Source organism: Convolutriloba macropyga, unplaced genomic scaffold (genome assembly GCF_964194025.1).
Source record: "Convolutriloba macropyga unplaced genomic scaffold, txConMacr16.3 SCAFFOLD_1215, whole genome shotgun sequence".
Taxonomy (NCBI): domain Eukaryota; kingdom Metazoa; phylum Xenacoelomorpha; order Acoela; family Convolutidae; genus Convolutriloba; species Convolutriloba macropyga.
Window position 1 is genome coordinate 31,400 of NW_027449572.1, and position 23,601 is coordinate 55,000.

A 23,601-nucleotide genomic window follows, 5' to 3' on the forward strand; every position below is an offset into this window, starting at 1 on the left:
CGACTTTTTGAATGTATGAAGTCGATGCTCCATAATATGAAAGTTCTATGACTAAAAATTTTTGTCAACTCGGGTTATCTCTTAAACAGTATGTCACGTTGTTTTGTTTCTTTCCTTAATACATTAACCGTTTAGCTATAGCGATTTTTATTGGATAATGATGGAAATGTAACCTTCAGCGACTTACACTGATTCCTTCTAGAGAAATTAACAAGGATCGGATGACGCATCAGAAAGTATTAAGCTATGACCAACTCACATTCCAGAAAAACATGACCCGGGTCGAGGTGTCACCGCTAAAAATCGCTAAAAGATGTAAGATTTGCGGTGAATTTGAGTAAAAGTGTAAGATTTGCGTTCAATGCGATGAATGCGGTGAAAAAAAACTTTTAAGCGGTGAAATTTTTTTTTTTCAGCGCTTAAGCGGTGAAAGAAAATTTTTCACCGCTACAAGCAGGATGCGGTGAAAAAAAATTTTTCACCGCTACCACCAGAATGCGGTGAAAAAAAAATTTTTCACCGCTACCAGCAGAATGCGGTGAAAAAAAATTTTTCACCGCTAAAATCGCAAATCTTACAAAAATTTACCGCTCTAATTTCAACGCTTATCTTATATTCACAGGAAATATCATTGAAGTAAGTGACAGATGGAGCAGTGGATTACGAAGTTGGTCACACGCATGAGGTAGAGGTTCGAACCCTTGTACGGCAGTGTCTTTTTTGTAAGAATTCCGGTGAATGCGGTGAAAAAAAATTTTTCACCGCAAAATTCAACGCTATTCTTACAAAAATTCACCGCTTTCAGCGCATTCAACGCTAAAAGATGCGGGCGCTTTGCGGTGAAAAAAGTTTTTTTTCACCGCTATTCACCGCTAATCTTACATTATTTTTTGTCAAAACCTCGACCCGGGGAGCTGCTTCTTCTACCTACGCCGTTAAATTATAGACCCTTCATAAATGATTTTTTTCAGTTTTCTTTAGTACTTTTGTAACCATGTAAACAACAGAATCACAGAGATCATGACAACGAACGAATATAAATTAGACTGTAAAATTGTTGAGCTCTTGTCACCAGACAAGAAGTAATCCAGTGAAACGAAAGTTGATAGCCTTGATAAGCAACACACTAAAATATGGTAAATCTTGCCAAGATCTTGCCATGTTACATCGCAATATATGTACCAACTTGCAAGATCTTTGCATGGCTGTCAAGAAACAAGATCTTGACAAGGATTTCAAGAAAAATTAACCATGACATGACAAGACGTAAAAAGTATTAAAAATTCAATGGCACCTAAAAACAAGATAAAGCCCGAAATCATAAGATTAAGATAGAACTATCAAGATCTATCAAGAATTACAAAGAACTATCAAGAATGCTGGAAAAAGCAGCTCCCGTTATTTTATTGAGCAACAATTTTTTTCCAATGTAATGAATTTTTTAAGTGGGTATGTAAATAGTACCCATCTTATACAGGACCGCCCACAATGGTCCCATAAAACAAAAAGAATAACATGACATATGGCAACATCAAATAAAATGAAACCAGAATCGGTAAAATCAGTAAACTGGTTAATAACTAAGCAGCTACAGTATTTAATTCATCTAAACTAAAAAAAGAGAATGACCACAAAAATTAATGCTTTTCAATGTTTGTGCCCAAATTAATGCTAAAAATGAGTTGAAGTGAACCAAAACCGTTGTCTGTGGGTTTGAATGGTAATTTTTATTGATGTATGACCAACAAAAATAGATTCAATTTCAATAAACCGAAGAAACTAACTTTTGTTTAAATGCGCAAAATCTTGAAGAGAGCAATTTGAAAATATATTGCTAGGGAAAAGAGCAATCATTACATTTTGATTTTTTATTATTGCCCTCAATTAGATGCCCTGTTTTACCATTTAAGTGCCAAATTTTGCCACATTTTGTGACGATCTTTGCAAATTTAATCAAGAAATTTTACTGATATTCCTTGATAAGAATTTGGCAAGATCTTATCATGATGTCCCAAGATTTTTAGGCCTATCAAGAAGTTTGTAAGATAATCCATGTTATGCCAAGATTGTCAATATCTTGCATGTCTTGGCAAGGTTTATCATGGTTCACTTCACTGGGAATATATATAGAAGGCTCGTTTAAGACTGTGAGTGGCACAGAGAGTTCCAACAAACGTCTCAAAGATGTCAAAAGTTTTTATATGTTCTAAGAGGAACGGCTGCATTGACTATCATGTTTAAAGAGCTCAATTTGAAGCATTTTTTGAGCTACCTTGTGATTTCAATTTTTCTTGGAATGATAATTTAAAAAAAACACCCCGCAATATAATATAGTTTTAAGAGATAAGGAACAACATGAATTGTCAATTATTTTGCAACATAAAAGCTCTTTGCACAGTTGCAGTTGAACAACAACAATAAGTCCCAAAGGAAATCCATTTTAAGCAGCGAAAACCAGTAATTTGCAAAAAGAAATTGAAGCAATGAGTTCACGCGCTAAAATTCATTGAAAAAAAATTTTCTCATCTAATTATTCTCCTAATCAAAATGTGACCATTTGGCAAAATGTTCATTAAGTATTTGGGCTCGAAATCCAGTTGAAACTTTCAGAACCGAACATCTAGAGTTCATCATAAACTTGTAACCTTGAATGCATCATCTTCTGGTCTCTTTGGTAAGAACTCTGTTTAATTCAATTTGCCCTATATTAGGAAATATCGAAGAACAAATATTCTTTTTTTATTTTCTGAAAACTGCTAATTTTTTTGTATTTTTTAAACTCACGCTGATTCATTTGATGATTCAATCTGTTTTTTGTTAAACAAAACAGTACATTTTGAAGTCAACCGAACATAACTTGAAAACTTGCAAATTTCCTTTATGTGATTAATTCGGCAAATTACAATTTTAATAATGCTGAATTTAGTGTTGGAGTTGGTTTTCGCAACTAATTGGCAGAAACTTTGAAAAAAATCTCTATCAATCAAATAACTGTTGTTTTCACTTGAAGTGATAGCAAATGAAAATGTATATCCAATAATTTCTCATGAAAAAACCTTTATGGTGTCTTGGATACCATATCCAAGATCATAGACTTTCTTGGCCCATCCAAGATCATAAAATTTTTTCGTGTAGCCTCATTGACTGAAACAGTTGAGTTATCAATTTGCAAGAAATTTTTAAAAGTTCTAACAAGAACCTAAAACAAAACAGTAAAGTTTTCACTCTGTTTTCGGCAACTTTCTGCTAACTTGTACTCCATAACTAGGATAACAACGAGGATAATCGAAAAGTACTTCCAAGGGTTCCAAAACACATTGAATTAAATAAGAAATACTCACAACGAGTGCTGTAAACCTCATTCGAGAGCCAACAAGCCGTGTCTGCAGTGAATGTCTGATTTTTACTCTAAAAAAGAACTGTTATAATCTCAGTTCCGAGAAAATTTTTCCTCTGACTGAGTTAAAAAACCTTTAGTATCAACTTCTAAAGCCCGTAACCGCCAACACTTACTCACAAAATGGCGGTATCTCACAAAACCTATCTTGTAGATAATGAGAAGAACGATTAAATAATGCACGTTAATGTGTGTAACGGAATAAGTGCACGTTTTAAGATGCAATGAGTTGAACGAGTGTAAATGAATAAATTTGCTCAACAATTTTCATAGCGGCAAAAGATCCCACATGTTCATTTAATTGCTTTTCCAGGTATCAATTTTACACTAATTGAGAGTGGACCGGGCATGGGTGACCTTTTGACCTCTCGAGGACGATTGCCCGTTGAACTGATGGCAGAATACGGACGCGTCCTCGGAGAATACGAGCCCGACAACTTTGTCCCAGGGAATATAACTTATCAAAATATTCCGAACTTCACGATTCTTGCTGTGCTGCTAATCTTGGAGCTAATTATTAGCTAAACGAATCTGCAAAAAAAAACATAAATATACAGAGCTTGTTTACTTATTTGAGGAAAAACTAAAATGCCCGATAATGCCAGATTGAGCTAGCTCAATTGGCGTTTCCACAGCAGAAAAAAAACCTCACTGTGTTCATAGTACCTCTCTCTCATATGCAATTATTTCCTATAGGAAAGGATTACGTCCCCAGTCGCGACCGGATGGTTATCTTGCAAGATCTTGCGAGAATCTCGCAGAAATTCTTGCAAGACGATGTATCGTCTTGCAAGATCCTGCCAGATTCTTGCAAGATCTTGCAAGATAACCATTCGTTTCCGACTCGGGATGAGTTGATTTAATAAGAGTTCTCACTGCAAATTTAAAAAGGAGCTTGATTTAAGTAAACACAGAATTATGTTAGTTAGTTTCACTCATAAATGATGTCTGAAAGATACTTTTGTTGTTACCATTTTCAGTTACCAGAGAAAGTATGCAAAATGTTAAACTTAAAAAACTAGCCGTCTAAAAGGTAACTCAGGCTTGTTTTAGGGAATAAAATGAAAGTATTTCAATTCACTATGTACTTAGCCTAAATCGATATTTGCGCAAAGAATACAATGTGTTATGTTGATTAAGAAACTTTCTGGCAACGTAGATCTCAGCTATAAATTGGTGTCAAACAAAAATAAAGGAGTATTAATCCTGTTGGTCTCTTTATTTGCAATTTGTTTTTACTGCCAATTTTTGTCTGATCGTTTTATTCGCCTGACCATTTGACTTTTTGTACACCGGGTAAACTGGTAAAGCGCGGAGATAATTTATGTTCTCTTAGAGCCTCTCTAGCTGCTTTCTAGTAATTACGCGATTCACCGATTCATGTTGTCAGGGGCGGTTTCTATAGTAGTTTGACCACTAGCACTTACCCCCAGTAGTAGTATATAATACCTACTTAAAGAAAGGGGGGTTATCATTCGACTCTTAACCATAGGATAATAGGTAGTGGCGGTTAAGTGGGAATAGGATAGGCGGGATAAAATCTTTCCGCCGCTGTTTATATCCCTCTCCTTTTCAATCTTTCCCTTTTGAGTCTTGCCGCTTTTGTTTCCCTTTAACTTTGCCTTCTGTCTCGCCGCTTGCTTTTGATTTCAAAACACTCAAACAAATTAAATTAAAACCAAATTTCACACTGCATGCAAAATCAATACTGGTTCAGTTTTGCGTGTCTCTCTCTGGGCAATTAAATTTAATTATGCACACTAATATCGCCTTGCAGTTTTGCACACTGGGCCCTCTGACTCGCTTTCACTTGCTTCTTCTGCCTCAAAATTAATGAACGGATTATCGGGCGTAGAGTTTTCTTCAAAACTGGCATCGAAATCAACGATATCGCTACTTTCAATATCCGAATCATTTATATTCTGAGCAGCGACAAAACCGGGGTCTGGTGGTTGCCATGTGTTGGAGCTTTGGGTGGTATCTGGAGAGGAATGTGGTACAACAAAACTGTTATCCCACTCTGGGCTAGAGCTCAAAAGTAAGTCGCTAAAATCGTCATAATCCCATTCCACATCATCGTTATTCCAATCAATTTCATCGATAGCATAATCGACAATTCCATAATGGCCAAACGGGAGGGTTTTTATGCCATCGGGTAGTATATAGCGCTTGTTGTCAAAAGCTGACAGACAAATTTTGTTTGTAGTAACTGTCTGCAGCCTGTGGTCTCCTTTTTTTCTCCGTGAGATTGTTTGTAGTAACTGTCTGCAGCCCATTCCACATCGTCGTTATTCCAATCAATTTCATCGATAGCATAATCGACAATTCCATAATGGCCAAACGGGAGGGTTTTTATGCCATCGGGTAGTATATAGCGCTTGTTGTCAAAAGCTGACAGACAAATTTTGTTTGTAGTAACTGTCTGCAGCCTGTGGTGGTCGGACACAATCCTGGTGTTCTCTGAGCGCAGGTGGTTTCCAGTGCTGAGAGTGTTTAGGAAGTCGACGTGGCGAAGATGTTGTTGTGCGGCCCTCGTCACCCCTTTTGCTGAAAGTTTTCGACAACCTAAAAGAAAGAAAGAAATGAGAAAAATTAGTTGCTATTATAATTACTAACCCCCTATGTAAATATAATACGAGTTAACACCTTCCAGATGCCTATTAACCCAATACGAATTTTTATACAACAACTAACAATTTTGTTTTATGAGAGAATAAACTTACTTTTTGACAGGATGGAGTACAGCTTCGGCTTCAAACAGATAAAGTCAGTAATATAGTCGCCGGCGAATTCGTCCTTGTATTTGAGGACGACTCTTTTGTTAGTGGTATCGTAAAGAAAGTGATTGGGTGGGTAATTTGAGAAATCAAAATGACTTAATACTGACTGAGGCTTCTGCGATAACTCTGTATAAAAATCGTCGCTTTTTATCGCATAAAGGAGACTATCTGTATCGCTGTAAAGAAGGCGACAATTAAAGTGGGGGCGCATCACATTGTAATGGAATGAGTACATGTGGAATTTTGCAAGATCTAATATAGTCGCTCCCACAATAGTGGGAGTGTTCCAATAAATGGACTTTGGTCGTGTGGTCAAAGCTGCTAAATTCTCCCCAAAGATCATATAGCGATCAAACTCAAATCTGGATATTATCTTCAGCGCATGCTCGGCATTTCGTGAGATTGTTATTTTATTTCTGCGTCTTTTCGATTCGCAGTTTTTACCATAAACTGCATTATTCATCAGTTTATCAAAGTTCTCTTCAAACTTGTTTGACGCAACTTGCCGCTTTTCACTATTTAGTGTAATGTATGGCGACAGCCAGTTTTGTTTTCTGATTACCAAGCCGAGTTGGACATAAAGTTTTAACAGTTTGTAGTGGACCACATATCTCTCTTTATCAAAGAACGTTTGCAGGAGTTTCTTTACTTTGGAAGATGGGAGATTGTGTTGTTCTTTTAATTCGATCTGGTAATCGCTCAACCACTCATCTTCAACCACGTCTTTTGTGGGCGCCAACGGAAAATCGCGATGCTCATCATGAAGGCTCGGCGGGTAAGAGATATCGACCTCTACAAAGTATCCAATGCTAGCGTCATCGGCGGTGTCCAAAATCTCTTGAAGTTGAATATCTGTGTTGAACGCAAAATCGGCGAGCGGTAGTTTCTCTAATTGCATTACGCCACCATAAAGGTTATTAGCGTCGACACAGAAACCAAAACAGGATTCCTCCGTGCTATCGTGGTTGGGAATATAGGAGTTATTTGCAGTGAAGCGCCGACTTTCAAAGACAGATGTGACTGCACCGCGAATTGCAGGTTCAATCATGTCCAAGTTTTCGCGCTCAGTCAGTAACTCTACATTGGCTTTGCAGATTCTAAGTGATGCTTCTTTAGCCATATTGGGTAGGGTGAAGAAGTGCATACAGTCCAGTTTATACGTATCGAAACTCAACTGTCGATGGAATTCGCAAACACATGCGAGTAGTGCACAGTCGAGCTTCAAGTATGAGTAATGATAATCCTGCAGTGTTCCACATTCCAGAATTTCCCACATCCTGCGTGCATGTTTTAAATTAGTCTCCGTTACCTTCACTGCCCCTCCGTCCAGAGTGTTACCCCACTTGCTCAGTGGCGGGAGACTGGTGTCACTGAACTTGGACCGACTAGTGACATAAGAGTAAGGGTAGTAGCCTTTCTGTTTAAGTAGCTGAAGGTTAGCATCAGATAATGTAGAAAACATTGCCCTCATTATTTCGAAACGGTCATCGGGTAAAATTTCAACAAGTTTCTCTAAAGAACTGTTCATCATCTTGAAGGAGTCTATGAATCGAAGATATTCGTAAACTTTCACTGTTTTTCCCTTTTCCGTTACGAAAGTGTCAATAAGCACACCAAATGTCATTGATATGTATTTTTGGTCGGTGGCTGGTATGACGCTGATGGTTGTAGTTGGCTCGCAGTTGTTCAGTGCCAAGCAAATGTGATGTAAGTCATAATTTTGAATATTATGACCCACAACAGGGGTGAAATTGATATTTCGTCTCAAGCGATTGCATTTCTCATGTTCCCATCCCAAGAATTTAGCACTGTAGTGGCAATGGTCCAGGTCAATTGTGTTCTCTGGATCTTCCGTTTCTGAAAACGATTTTTCACAAATCCAACAGTGCGTAGCGTTAGACTTTCCCAAGTTTCGTCTATCGCCTTTGAAGAAAGGGTGCTTCCTTTTCTGCTGATGAATATCTCTGGCTAGTTTGTGAAGCATTTTGACAAAATTTGTCATGCAAGCAGGAGAACTGTCTACATGATGAAAGATTGGCTTTGATGAGTGGTGATCTATCACTGTTAGCGCAAAGCCACACGGTTCATGTATCTCCTTGACCTGTGTAAAGGCTTTATCACTTGGTCCCTTGCAAGAAGACACGGGTCGTAAGAAAGACTCGAAGTCAAAATAGATAACAAGAGGGACAAACCATGTAGCAGCCAAGTTCGTGAATTTGTATGAGTTGTTCTCACTTGAAGGCATATGAATGACAGCAGGTGCATTTTTGCAACAGTTATTGAGATGTAGGTTGTAACTTTCAAGTCCTTCTCGACAAATCAAAAAACAGTTTCGACAAATTTTGTAGGAGAACCTGTAATCAAGTCCTCGCACGTAGCAAACAACCTTCACCAGGTTTGTAATGAGGACGTAGTGATGACGGTCACAGTCGTACAGCAAAAGTAAATCCATTACAAAATCTGAGCTGTATGATGAAATTTTTAGAGGGAAAAACTGGCCGTTATCGTATCCAAACACGTTTACCTGAACGTTGTTGAGTGTTTCAAATTGAGGAATGTCTGCAAAGCCCATGGGCATAGTAAAATCGCCCAGAGGTTGATGCAGTCCTGGTTGATTGTATGTAGTTGGTGAAGTTTTGTCGGTTTGATAGTTACGATCAATTCTATCTAAACTTATCTGATGATACATGTGATAAGCAGCCACAAATCAATACCTGAAGCAATCTCGATCTTTGTGGTTCCTAACGTTGAGCAATCCTCTGAAGTTGGCAATTTTTGACGGCAACGCGATGTATGATGAACCAAGAATTGGTCTGAAACGCGCGAATTTGACGTCAACTTTGAGAACTTTTTCGAGTGTCCAACCACTCCCCAAAGAGTTGAATGTTGTCAATACGCTCATTATCTTCTCCACCATTTGCCAATACGCTTCATCCGACAGTCCGTTTGCATAGACAGGAGTCATCAGAGAGTTTGCGTATATTTCAATACGGTCATCTTCTGGCATATCTGGCTCATCATACATAACTTTGACAAGCCGCAATTTTGAACACAGTTGAACTTTTTGAGGACCCTGGGTCAACTGCTCACTTATTAGAGTGTCTATTTTGGGTTTTTGTATCCGCATAAAGTTTTCGAGATCGTTGGACTCTTCGGCCGCTGTTGACTCGAACGATCTCAGTACTCCATGGAATGCACTTTCCAACGGAGTGTCTCGAGGCTGAAATTGTTCACCTAGGACGGGTGAGTGATGAACGGAAGTCATATGCTGTACGTAAAAATGGCAATCGTTGAATCCGAGTAGGCAGCTTTGACAGCAATTGGTGAATCGTTGGTGTGCAGTTTTCATGTGTTCTTCGAGCAAAGAAATCTTCCGACAAGTAAACTCACATAATGAGCATTGATATACGGGTAAACCAATCTCATCAGGATGGAATTTATGCTCATGCCTGGAGCGATTTCCTTTTGTACTCAGAATAGAATCACAATAACGACACTGGAAACCCATTTTTGAATTGTCTAACTTTAGTAAGAACGAATTGTTAAACTCGAGTACGAACAGTAGAAACGAATGAACAAGAAATGGTTTCTCGGGTTTACAGTATTAGAGACTACAGTACTGCATAGGCGCCAAATTCGAAGTTTTGAAATGCTGTTTTCTGATTGGTCGGTTTTGGCGCATACCTTTATTTCGAAATTTTGTTACTTTTGAGAGAAAAAAGATGTGTTTTCAACTCTCCATTGCAATCGTATGCCAAAATATACCACCACAGGGAACCCTACCGAGTATTGCTGATCATCGTTTGTGTCAAAAAACTTTTTTGAGAACCTGGAAAAACATGCTAATATTCAAAATTGTAATAAAAAGCGCTATTTTATGCATTTTCAATTACGGATGGTTAGAGTTGTCCTACGTTCTAAAGTGTGATGAGCAAAAATGCTCCCCGTGCCGAAAAACATAGGACCCGTATAAAAAAATTGATCAAAAATAAACAGAAAAAAAGTTTGTTTTTCTGTCAATCAAGTCATTAATTAACAATTACATGACAATTACATGACATAAACATGTGTCTTTTTTCTGAGGCCTTTTTTGATGACAGCTGTTATGAGATAAATTTACACTGAGGGCCCAATAAGTCCAAAAATTTAAAGAAAACCAATCTAACATCTTTCCTTAGGGTACTTCATATGCTAATTAATGCCAGATGTTAATGTGACATTAATTGCCAGATGTTTCGAAAATCGGTGAAGGAGCCGTTTTTTGATGATGATGCTTATGAGCAATAATGTCGGGCATCAAGCAGTGAGTACAAAACCGTTGCAAAAATTTGAATTTTTTTTTTCAGTAATTAGTAATTAGGTTAATTAACCCTTAATTAGTTGCTAATTAGAGGCTAATTATCACCATAACGGATGAGTAAAATTTGACGAGTGTGATGAGATGTTTTGTACTTTAGAGTATGCTGAGTCTTACTGAACAATCAGTTTCATCCCAAGTATTTTTTGGAACCCTCTTTTTTGGGGTCAAAGGTCAGAGGTCATGTGTTAAAAAAATTTTATTTTGAGTTTTTTTTCGTTTTTTTTTAAACTAACAAGCTCTTTTTTTTCAATTGATCCCCAAGTAACGAATGAGAGTTGATTCTAGTGTAAGCTGAAGAGGGCATCTACTGAATTAAGTGTCAAAATTTGACGTTTGAAATGCATTTTTTCGAAATATTTTCTTTGACTATTTTTTATTTTTTGAACAGTTCTTCGACTTATGAATTGAATTTGGAATTCAATCCATGCTACAGCTGTGGCATGGAGTTAACATGTCATTAGCGTCAATACCGCATACTCTCACATATGGCTATATCTCTAAACTTTATGTTTAATATATATAATAATAACAAAAATTTTGCAGATTGGGAAAAGTATTTCTGGATATAATATTGAAAAATCTCACCACGTCATAATAGTTGTAATAATTGAGTGTTTGTTAGGAAACAAATGTTTACGTCATAATGAAAATCTTTTCTGAACATGTTCGAACTTGATCAGTAGCAATGTTTTAATTTCTTTGACTCAGCAGATTTAAAGCTATAAAACAGATTTAAAAAGTTAAATTCAGCTTTTAAAAGTTGAAATCACACATTCTTGAAACAAAATCAAGTTAGCATCTCACTATATAAAAGAGTTTTGTGGTGATCCATTAAGTTTAGTTTTCAAGTTAATCAAATAAGTCCATTAAAGTATTCTCAGGTAGCCGTTTCTTTGGTGCATTGCAAATCTTTGGCGTGTCTGTGACACCAAAAACACGTGCTGGTTCTGGTGTTTGAAATTGTGTAGCTGACAGTAACGTTGTATCAAACTGGTTGTCACTGAACAGAGCCGTAGAATTGTTTTTGTGAATTCCCGCAAAGAGAGATGGACTAGATGTCGGTGTCAAACTGGGACTCGGATCAACTGCTGGTGTTACTGGCAAGCTGGCTGAATCCAATTGCGATTGATTTTCTGGGGAGCAAGGTGATGACTTTATGCCCCACATGTCAGCTAAGTTTTCGCAAGCCTGATAAGCCCCTAGCTGGTTTTCAAACAGAGGCACACAGTCGCAATCGCAACGAAACAAAATTCGTTTAACGTCGTCAGGTAATGACTCCATGCCAAGATGTTGAAATGTTGGCAAAATTTTTGGAGGTAAATGTCCTCCTGATGTAATAACACTGCAATCTGCTGGTTCTGTCTTCTCTGGTAAAGAAGCAATTGCGTTAATGAAAACCTTGGGTATCAAGCAGTGCTGGTAAGTTTGCCAAACATCGCCTTGTCTCTTCTGTTGAATAAGCACAACAAAGTTTTCGAACACTGTCTGATAAACCAATGTTCGCTCCAAGGAAATTACAGATTCAGCAAGTATTTGAACGGACATAATTTTTGTACAAATTTTGAGAAAGAAACTAAAAGCAATTTGATAGAAGACTGTTGGTAGGTGTTTGTCTGGTAACGAACTGTTGAAAGAAAGCAAAGTTCACTGAACGCAAGGTTTAAAGAAAATGAATAACTATTTTTAAAGTAATATTGCACAACGTGTAATTCAACAAATTATATCTGGGGTCAAATATGGTTTTAATTTTGGTAGTGTATGTGCTCTGATATATGCTCTAAATTTTGTTATTATACATGGGTCGATACACTTTATAGTGTGTACTAACTCAGTTCTTATCCAGAGTGTATTTTATTATTAGCATTTCATTGTACGCTGGTGCATGTTTATTCTTATCAGAATTTTCTTACTGCTGTAGGTTCAATTGTGCTTCTAATTATATCACACACCCAGGGTCACATCTGTTCCAAGTTATAAACATATGGTCCGCATATAATTCCAATAAACAGTGTACACTGCACTGCTGGTCCAAATACACACCTAGGGTCACATCTGTTTTCTCTATAGAACCAAAACATGTGGTCCGCATATAATATCAATAAACAGTGTACACTGCACTGCTTGTTCAAATGCCCAACCAGGGTGGCTCACATTTGTGTTCTCAAAACATATGGTACGCATATAATTCCAATAAAAAGTGTACAGTGCACTGCTGGTCCAAGTACACACCTAGGTTCACATATGTTTTTTGTCTTATCTAAGGTCACAGCTGAAATTAATTATGCAATATGTGAACAACAGACAGACTCAAGTACGCCATAGGCGTACTTGAGCCTGTATTCACAAATCATTTGGATTTAATTAGGCAGTTTGACGACACTTGTTTAAACCCAACTTGCCGCCCCATTGAGTTGGAGTTTTACACATTATAACACTTGAAAATAATAAAACAAGTTGCACACTATGCCTTTCACGTCCACTAAAGACACAGAGTTTGGAGATTGTTATTTCGATATTTCCAAAACTGATAAGCGCTTAATCAGAGCAACGCTGAAAACCTATGAAAGGACAGGGACATATGTATTTCTGAAATTGTTCAAAAAAGCAACAGACGATTACGAGTTTGAACAGAGAATTTCTCTAACTCTTGGAGAGTTTGAACATTTGGTCAGCTCAGCTAGCAAAAAACAGAACTCAGTGGCTGACCAGCTGTCAACAACAAAACCACCACTAGCGAAGAAACCAAAAATTCAAAAAGAAGTTGCCAACAACGATGGTTGAGGCGATGTTTGAGCGTTCTCCAAATTACTTTAAACAATTTCAGAAACAGTTCAAATTTCTCATTCTTGAAGAAAAACCTAGCTTTTCGATTGGAAATTTTTATGCAGTGTGTGCACATTTTGATTCCGAATTTTGCAATTTAGTAAACAGTCATTATCACGTTCTGATTGATACAACTACTTTTGAAAACGAAACAGTGAAACGATATCAGAGCTTTCCTGTGCCTTGTGTTTATACAGCTTTCAAATTCTTGTTTTGGACTGCACCAAACTTGGAGACTAATGGAGACGTTTTTACAAAACTCAAATTGGCAACCGAATTCAACGGTTCGGGAGAAAAAACCGATTCACAGTCAGTGCGCAAACGACTGCCAGCTTTTGCTAACCACAACAATTTATCGAAAAGCAGCTCTGCAAAACAAACAAATGTCAATCTCAAACCGAGTGCCAAGATGCCAGTAGTTGCTCAAAAAACTATCTACAATGCCCGGCCTCCATCGAAACAAGTTCAAACTGATTTTGTTAATAGTGAAACTTTACGAAGAGTTGAAACAATTTTGTATGGTCCTCATTCTGGCGCTTTTTGTCAAATTATGGATATTTTTATGAGTGGATATGGAAAATTGAATATTGATTCTGATTTATTGAGTGTTCGCTTTGTGTATGAAGAAAAAGTAAAGTTTTGAAAAAAAAAATAAATTTCTCAAGTTAGTAAGGTTAGAACATCATATGAAAAACGAAACGAATCAATTCATTATCGCTAATATTTACAAGTTTTTGAGCATTGAAAACAAAATGAGCAATATAAATACAAAAAAGTCCACAAAGTTTAGAGTTTGCTCTTTGAATTGGTTGATTCCCCAAGAGTTGATAGATGTTGTGATTGCTGCCAACAGAAACGATTATTTGATATAGGTGTTTGTACGATGAAATGGGCTGACCAAGGGGATCGGCAAACAAAAGTTGATTGTTTTTTCTGCATAATAGTAACCAGAGGCTGCCAATATTTTCAGCAGTTGCTGCATTAACAATAAGGAAGCTGTTTCTGTTCATTTTTTCCGGAAAGTTGTTGGCCGCAAACACACCATGGAATTTATATTTAAGAGTTTTGCAACCTTGGATTAAACCATTAATATCATCTTCATCCGTTATTAATTTGTCAGAATGTGATTCTTTGATACTCTTCTTGCACTATCAACAAATATTGTGCTAGCTTTTTCGCCAATAATGAATATTTCTATATTGTTCGGTAAGGCCGCAGAAAATTTCAACTCAATAGAAATTGACGGATTAGTAAGCTCAGGATGAATAAAATCGTGGGATGCTTGTTGGGTGCTGGTCAAATCAAAAACCATTATGGAATGATTTGGGTAATCTGTCAAACTTATTCCATGACCATTGTCGATGTAAGCTAAATCGGATATTGTGTTAAAGTAAAGACGTTTGTCATCACTTGTTGATATCGGACTGTCTGCCACAGGTAAACCGTTTCGATAAATATAAATCTGCTCAAGGTTGAATTTGCGGAAATTAAATGGATTTTGTCTGTTGTTACCAAGAAACGCTTCGTTAGTGTTCAGACAAATTGCTAGTCTACGAATCGGTTCTCTGGCAAAAATATCTTCTTGTTTCCAACTGTGGAGACCCGTTGACGCCAGAAACGTTTTTGTTAGAGTCTCCAGGTAGGGATACGAAGCTGAACTTGTTAATAAAGTTTTTTCAATAGCCGATACAACATCATCGTTCAATGTCATCTTGCGCACATACAAATTAGCTTCGACAATTTTGACTTTGTAGTGCTTGGCAGCATCGTCAGACATTATAACAAAATCATCTATTGACCGTCTAAATGCCATGCGAAGTGTCACACCACTTAGCAAATGTCTGTCACAGGTGAAATAGTGGACTGCAACTTTACCGTAGAATGTGCACTCAGCTGATGGCCTCACTAAGGCTTTCCTTCTGTTCACTTTCCCAGTTGACAGCGCTCCTGGATTTTCTTCGTAGGAGTAACCCTGACATGCCAACCAGGTGTTTTTTGCATCTATGTTATGTGAAAGTTCTGTTTCAATAAAACTTTTATGAGCATAGTTTCCGTTAGCGTTTGAAATTTTTAGTCCATTAGCAGACACTGTACAGTCAGAGAAGAGTGAATGTAACACATTATTGCAAAAATAGGGAGCATCTGTCTTCGTAACATCTGTTGCTGCTCCTGCGTCATATCTCAAATCAGCTTCTGATGACTGGACAATTTTACATTTTACTTCCAAGAAAATTTTCTGTAAGTCAATAAAATTATTTCGGTCACCGGCGACTTCAAATTCTAACATGGGTCCATTTGGACTGTAGACTGGGCCCAACTTTTGACAAAAACTACCATCGAAAGTTACTAAAAAGAGAAGGTTTTTCGAATAAATCCAAAGAACTGTGAGTTGCTTCTGATGGTAACAAATTAGCGATCATCGTTCACTCTGGCAAAAAAATCTGACCGACTTCTTTTTGGAGCTCTGTGCGTTGAAATGGTTTTTTTGCGTTTGTTGATTGCTTTCTGTGGCTTGACTCGACTTGACTTCCTCCGACGTGAAGTATTTCGTCGAGATCCCCCAGTCTGTTTTTTAACAGTTTTTGCGATTGTATTTTTAAACGCTTGTTTAGGAGATTTTTTGCCTCCGACTACATCCAAAATCTCTGGAACACTTTGTTTCAAAAGCTCTTTCCCGATACGCTTCGCTGTAGGCAAAATGAAACGACGTGCTAAAGGCAGCGCAACACGTCCAATGCCTGCAGCTAGGGCTCCAAAACCACTTCCTCTTTGACGATAATGTCCTGAGAAGTGAGGCAAAGACGTTGCTTGATTCGCATAATGAGAATCCATTTTAGGAGGAAAATTTTTTGAATTGTAGTGTTAGAAAAACTTTTCCAGTTCCCGAAAAGGGAACTAATTGTCCTATTTCCGTTCTCAGTTCAATTGAAATCGATTGAATTGTGTTGGTTAGGAGCTTCTTATAGTCTAAATTTGTAAAAACTATCCGATGAGTTGGCTCAAGCTCGCAAACACTACCGTTTTTCAGACGTTGTTTTGAATCAATGACTCGCAAAAGAGGAGCCTTAGTGTCACCAACGTATTGATATTCAATTATGTTAGTGTAGATGAAAATTAGATGCTTTCCAGCAAAAAGATCAGCTGGGAACTCCCCATAATAAGCTTCCGTATCATCACTTTTCATAAACCTGTTCGCATTGGGAATCATTTTGTACCCAATATGTATTCCATTACCGTCAGGAATACCCTTAAATCCAATAATGCTCGGAATTTCCTCGCTGGGAAATGTAATTCCCTCATATTTGCCAAATAAAATTTCATATTTTCCAGAGCTCTTCAACTCTCTGAAAGAAAAATTGGGCAGTCCAATTGTTCGCTTAATTGTAGCAAGAAGTTGTGCCACTGTATCAAAGGTTCCTGGCATAAAACTAAATTGTTGTCCATTATAAGGTCTAGAAATAACATTAGCTCCCGAAGACATCTTCTGGGAATCTTCATAGTCTTTTAAGTTGTACACAATTAGATTTCCGTTTACTATGTTTTCTATTTTTGTTGGGAATATGATTTCACTTAACGCCACTCTCCAATCACCTGCAAGTTGAATTTCGTCATTAAAAAAATTTCGAAATGATGCAAGTGTGTTTGAATCAAATATTTCCATTGAACCGGATGAAACAACGTGAACTGTAAACTCGTCTTCAAACCGGTTGTTGGACATTTTCAACGAGAGGGAGCCTGACAAGTTGTAATTCTGGTTGATAAAATTTTCCTTGAATTGGTTCTTTGTCTGTGTCGACTAAGGAGTATGTTGGTGGGCTTAATGTCGGTATTCCCGTTATTTCAAAGACTTCGTCTGTGAACGATTGCTTGTAACTTTTCCTGAATGCTTTATCTTTTTTAACTATTCTCACAAAGTCTCCAATGTAAAACTTGGGCTTCTGATTTGAGCTTGTTTGGACTGTCAATGAAACTAGTCGTGGCACATCTTTTTTCGTAACTTTGTTGGGAGCAATTTTAGTTACTCGATTGACTCTTGAATTGATTGTTTTCACAAATTGGTCTAATTGGTCAATGTAGCTATAGGTCCACTTTTCTTCCAGATACCGATGAATTATCTTTTTGAGAGATCTAATGTTCCTCTCTGCAAAAGCTGACTTTTTTTCACTGAAAGTACTATATAACTGAATTCCGCGTTTGTTGCACAATTGTTTGAATTCTCCCAGAAATTCTGTGCCATCGTCAACCCATACTTTTTCGGGCTGTTTGTTTTTGATCATCTTTTTGAATGCTTCAGCTGCTTCTGTTGCGTACTTTGTTTTTAATGGTTCCACTCGTAAAAATCTTGACAAACAATCAACCGCTACTAGGAGATACTTGATGTTGCGGTTATACTTTGCTAATTTATCAACGTGTGACAAATCTAGAGACCAAATTTCGTTAATGTCCTTTACAAAAACTTTAAGCCTAGGAAATTTTAATCGAATTGAACGGTACTTTGTGAAAGACGGCTTTGTCTCTAAATAGGACAGGACTTTGCCTATAGGGAGCTTGCTTTGAGTCTGTAGTCGTTTTATGCTTCCATACGAAGCTGGTCCTTTTAAATAAAACTGATCCAATTTTTTTACTTCATGAAAAGAAAGACCACATCTTCTGACTGGTCTCTTCTTTGTCGGGCTTTTGGTCCGTTTCTTCTTTATATTTTTTTCGGGTTGGTTTTGAGCCACTGAGTCGTTCTCCAGTAGAGGAGAACTCTTGTTGACTGGGTTGTTCTCTACTTGGGAAAAATTCTCGTTCACTTTCAGACGAGGCTTCCAAGATTTGCTTGGCATGTGTATTTGCAACAAGATGAGGTGAGAATTAAGAGCAAATAAAATTTTTGAGTATTTTTCAATGTCAATTTTTTTAGTTGGTTGCTGTAGATTGTACAGAAATGTTGAAGCTTTGATGCCCAGTGTTTCTTTATTAACGTGAAGAACGTCGTTCGACTCTATGGTGACTGTTTCAGATTGGTTAATCAAGTCAAGTATGATTTTTGATCTTTTGATTTGGTTTTTATTCATAACTTCTAGCTCAATCATTATAGAGGTGAAATCGTCGCTTTTTCTTTGTTTTTTCACTACCGGTTCAATCTCGCTGTCTTCGCTCATAGGTTCTGTTTTCTCCTCTTCTGCTGTTTCAATCATCAGTTTGTTTGCAGTCTCAACTGTTTCAAATGCTTTCTCTGGTTTTTCCATTGAGTTGGACTGGTTTCTTTGCAAAAGAGACAGCTGTGCAGCTTTCTGTTTATAAAGGGGGTTGTCCAAAACTTCTTTTTTTACCGGTTGATGTGAAGCAAACATTCGTTTTGGAATTAAAATGAATTCTTCGGTACGCATTATGATTTTGTCAAATATCGATAACAAGCGAAACCGACAATTTTGACCAAATCTGTTTCTCTAGCAAAAAGTTGCCTCTTTTCTTTCAACTTCTCTTTTCTCTTTCAGACTTGTTTGTCTAGACAATAGCTTTCTGAATGATTTTTCATAACATTCTACAACAGTTTTTCTTATTGGAACATTACCATTGACAATGTTGAGCAAACATTTGCAAAGGAATTTAATGAAATTATTTGGAGCTCTCTCGATCTTCTCTTTTAGTTTTGTATCCGATATGTCTAGCAGCTGCCCCAGCATACAAACTTCTTTCTCTCTCATCGCTCAAATTTGTGATAACGGCTTTAGCTGATGGCAGATAAAAAATTGATGGTCCTGGAGGAACAATATTTGAACAGTAGCGCAAGACGTCTGATGTTTTTGGATCCAAATCAATTAATAAATGACCAAACGGTTCTTTGGTTGCGAGCTCATAGCTTTCTTTTAAAAATTGTGCATTATTCAACTGTCGACCAATAAAACTAATCTGTTGTGTGTCACGGGGTGATTTGAACAATATGATATGTGTTGTGCTTAGATCAATTGTTCTGGACCATCTGCTTTGCTGGAACAAATTGTGTTTAACATAAATTACACTGATGTTTCTATGTCGCCCCGCGGTTGCTAATTTGGAAAATTCTTTGTCATCAAAAATTTCTTCACATGAATCATCGAACACAAGAAGGCAGTTCTCTAACGCTGAAATGAGCTCAAAATTGGAGAATTTTTTAAAATGTATGTTCAGTTTCTTCTCTAACGATTGGAATTTTGGCTGATCATGCTGATAAAAATAATAAATTGTTTGAAACTCTGGGAAAATTGTGCCAACTAATAACATTTTGAAAATGAGCTCAGTTTTTCCGCAGCAAGACGGCCCGCAAACAGCCATGAACAACCGGTCATTGGTAGAAATAACTTTATTCATAACTTTGGATTTGGAAGAGCGTATCCAACTGTACAAGAAAGAAGTGAAAACCAAAATGTGGATTCTTCACAGTCAAGACTGAAAAAAACCAACTTGGTGAGAGATACAAGTATAAGAAAAATTATTATAATGATTTGTGTAAAGTATACAACCTCTGATCGAGGCAATCTCGAATTGCAAAACCTCCAACATTGTCTTTCTTGGTGCTCGGCGTCAAAAACCAAGTCAGTTATGCCTCCACCCGAATCTAATTGATCTTCGGTTTGACTCATTGTGAAATAAAATTGTTCAAAAAATTGAATTGCTTTCCAGGAATTTTTACATAATTATTTAAATATAAAAAATTCATAAGAAACATATCCAGAGTCATCGTCTCTTTGTTTGTAAGTGATTGTATAGTTTGCATTCATCGAATCTTGTTTATTTCTAAAAACAATTGACTCTACATTGTTCTCTTTAATCAGCTGCTTGATGTCATCGGGAAGAGTCTCATCGTCCAGAGACATCAGAACTGGTACTGCACGCTTGGGCGTAGGTAAAGGGGTTAGTTTCAACCGTTTCATTTTCTCTTGTAAAGACATGGTACAATTGAAAGTACTCCAGTAGAGAAAGATACTTCTTGAAAGCTTCTATTTCAGCACCGGCACACACAATCTGCTGTTTTCTCAAAACTGTTTGGCCTCTTGTGTCAATTTTTTCTTCCTTGATAAGAGTAACCGTTAACTGATTTTCAGGCGTTACGCAACTGTAAACTGTCAAATTTGGAGACAAATTCACTTGTAGTAGAGACGGAGCTGGTTTCTCTAACCGACGATTCATTCGTCAGCCACTGGTAAAAGAGTTTTGCCTTCTTATCGGCACAATGCTTGGTTCTCTGTCGTTTTGGGCAACTCAATGCATGTAATTTACAGACTGGTGTCTCCCGATACAACTTCAAGTGTTCAATTTTTGGGCAGAACAAAGTTTCCAAGTTGATAACGTTCCTCTGTAACAGCTGTCGTAAAGTTTCCGTTTTTTCTAATCCTTTTGCGTAAAAATCAGAAAAGGGAAATCGAAGAACAATACTTTGAAAAATCTGTTGCAAATAATGATAAGGGTACTCTCCTGTCTCCCACGAGAGACCATGAAGGAATTTAGATACCCACAGGAAAGATCTTTGCTCACTCGAACAAAGTATGTTATATGATTTTGGAGGTAAAAACGAAATTATATCGTTGTAATTTTCGGTAGATACCGCAAGTTCTTTTATTATAAATCCAGACTTTTTACTTCGAAAGCCTTCAAAATCAAGAACAACCGCTCCGGATTTCAACATTCCAGCAAATTGAATAGACTATTTTTAAAGATTTTACGTATAAACAAAAAGCAATTCCAGTCACATGACCAAGGTACTCATTTGTCACTGAACAAGGTAATACGTAAGAATAGCCTGGACCCTTTTCACTATATTCATAAACAAAACCGGAAGCGTCGTGGAGTATGGCATGTAATCTCAAAATTTTTAAATTTTTGAAATATTTGTCTAACGAAGAATTATCAATACCAATCAAGCCTCCGTACGGCCGCAACTTCAACGCAATATCCAAATCAAGATCCGGATTCAAATGCAAACAAGTGGCTAAAAAGTATAAAAATCGTTTACCGTATTGTGAGTATTCTTTTTCGATTTCCTTGTAAGTTTCGTGAATACTTTTCAAATCAAGCGTTGCTATAGTTGCCATTTGATCTATGCACACATTCTCCCAATAATGATCAATTTTTGCTAACAACTGACCAAAACCACTTAATCACACGTCTAAATATCACATAATAAGCCCCTCCCCTCTATTAGGGCAATGAGACTACTTTTTACATGTAGCGTTAAATTCAAACGACCAGAAAGAACTAGCAGGAACGGCGGAATAGAACAATCCAAACGGCAATAAAGAGCAGGCGGAAAGATTTTATCCCGCCTAGCCTATTCCCACTTAACCGCCACTACCTATTATCCTATGGTTAAGAGTCGAATGATAACCCCCCCTTTCTTTACGTAGGTATTATATACTACTCCCAGTAGTATGCTTATCTGCTATATGACTGGAGAGGGGGTTCCGGACCCCCCCACCACTCGCAAAGAAACTTTGGATCTTTTCCGTTTGTGCCCCCCAGTACGTTATGCGCCCCCCACTTACAGAGCACGTGCCTTTACATAGTAAATCATTATTGGGGTAAAACATTATTGCACGTGCGTCTGGGGGGTGCAAATAATATGCACCCACTAAGCTGGGGGGGCACAAACGGAAAAGATCCGAAACTTTACTACCGAAAAACTAATTTTCTCTTAGTGAAATCAAGTTTTTTGTTTAAGTTTCACCAATCTGAGGGGCGTTTTTTGTGTTACGTTGGCTGGTGAAACTTAAATAAAAAACTTGATTTCACTAAGAGAAAACCAGTTTTTCGTTGGCAATGTTCTTTGCAGGGGGTGTCCGGACCCCCCTCCCTCCAGTTATATAGCAGCTACCGATCGGTGGTGTGCTGGCGTTAAGACAACCCAGAGCAGCTCCTCATTTGCTCAACGGCAATTTTTTGAATGGTATGAAATGGAATTTTAGCAATAAAAGTGCATTCAGGAGTTATTTTTTTGTTGACTTCATTTTTTTCACCTGAGCAATAGGGGTTGAAACATAAAAAATTTTCGAGAAAAAAATTTCACAATTTTTTGAAGGCACAATATCGTGTGAAATGGATTTTGCGCACTCAAAACTGATTTTTTTGTTGACTTCATTTTTCACCTAGGCAGTATGGTAGTGAAAACATACAAAAATTTTGATTTGATTACAAAAAAGTTTCACAAATTTTTAAAGTTCTAAAATGGTTTGAAACAGAGTTAGCGCTTTAGAAGAGCTCTCAAAATTGATTTTTGTCGACTTAAGTTTTCGTCGCCTACATAGTATGGGGTCAAAACATGTAAAAATTCAAAAAAAGAGAAAAAGTTCTGAAAGGGATTGTGCGCTTTAAAAGAGCATTCAGAAGTGATGTGAACTTCATTTTTTCAGTAGAGCATTTTTCTAAGTAGAGCAGGAAGAACTCAGGTTCTGAAGTGATCTGAGATAAGACAAAGAAGAGTCAGAAGCAGTTTTTGCTGACAATACTTTTGCAAATGTGCAAAAATATGTGGAAAACTTGTCTTCATTTTTATATACATTTGTAAAACTGTATGTTTCTATCTAATCAAGTATGTATGTTTGCTTGCCTGAGCTCAAAAAAAATTGAAAGAATGAAAATGAAATGAACAAATGAAAGTTTTTTCTAAAGAATTATGTGTATTCATGTATATAATCCTGAAAGTATGTGTGTTTGTGTAAAATTAAATATAACTGCGATTATGATAAGTCATATGATTGCACGAGTTTAAACTTCAATATAGGAGTGTAGAAATTGTTAATGTGTGTAAATATCAAGATATTTTTGGTTGTATGTGTGTATGGTTTTCTACATTTATACGGTAGAATGTCTGTATTTATGTCTGAATGTGTTTATTTATATATGTATTTATATGCATGCAATTCTGACGAGAGATAAAAGTCTTTAGAGGTAAATTTATATATTTAGAAGAGGGCTAATATTTATCTCAGCGATCCAATAATTTTATATCTTACAAACAGATATTGACCTTCAGAGTTGTAAAACTCGTGTTTTCGTCCTTTAATCATTGGCAGTCAAAACGTGACAACCGGAGACACAAACAAATTTACCTGCGCTTAGAATGCTAGATGTTATGAATATGCCCTTTTGAAAACAGAGTTGACTAAAACTATCCACCTACCATTTTTAAAACCATCAAAACTATTTTTTGGAAAAAATTTAAACTCATGTTTTTGTCTTTTAACAATTGACAAGAAAAATTTGTTAACCGGAAACAAAAA

At 37.0% G+C, this 23,601-nt stretch overlaps 1 protein-coding gene across 1 annotated transcript; it reads right to left on the reverse strand.

The window, feature by feature from the left end:
* Positions 1 to 5,157: 5,157 nt before the first annotated feature.
* LOC142355152 (uncharacterized) lies at positions 5,158 to 8,866 on the reverse strand. The gene is made up of 3 exons (XM_075407407.1): positions 6,121 to 8,866; positions 5,660 to 5,962; positions 5,158 to 5,579 (listed from the first exon to the last, which is right to left on the reverse strand). Exons 1-3 carry the CDS (start codon positions 8,864 to 8,866, stop codon positions 5,158 to 5,160), a joined length of 3,471 nt encoding a protein of 1,156 aa, XP_075263522.1.
* Between the last annotated feature and the right edge of the window lie 14,735 nt (positions 8,867 to 23,601).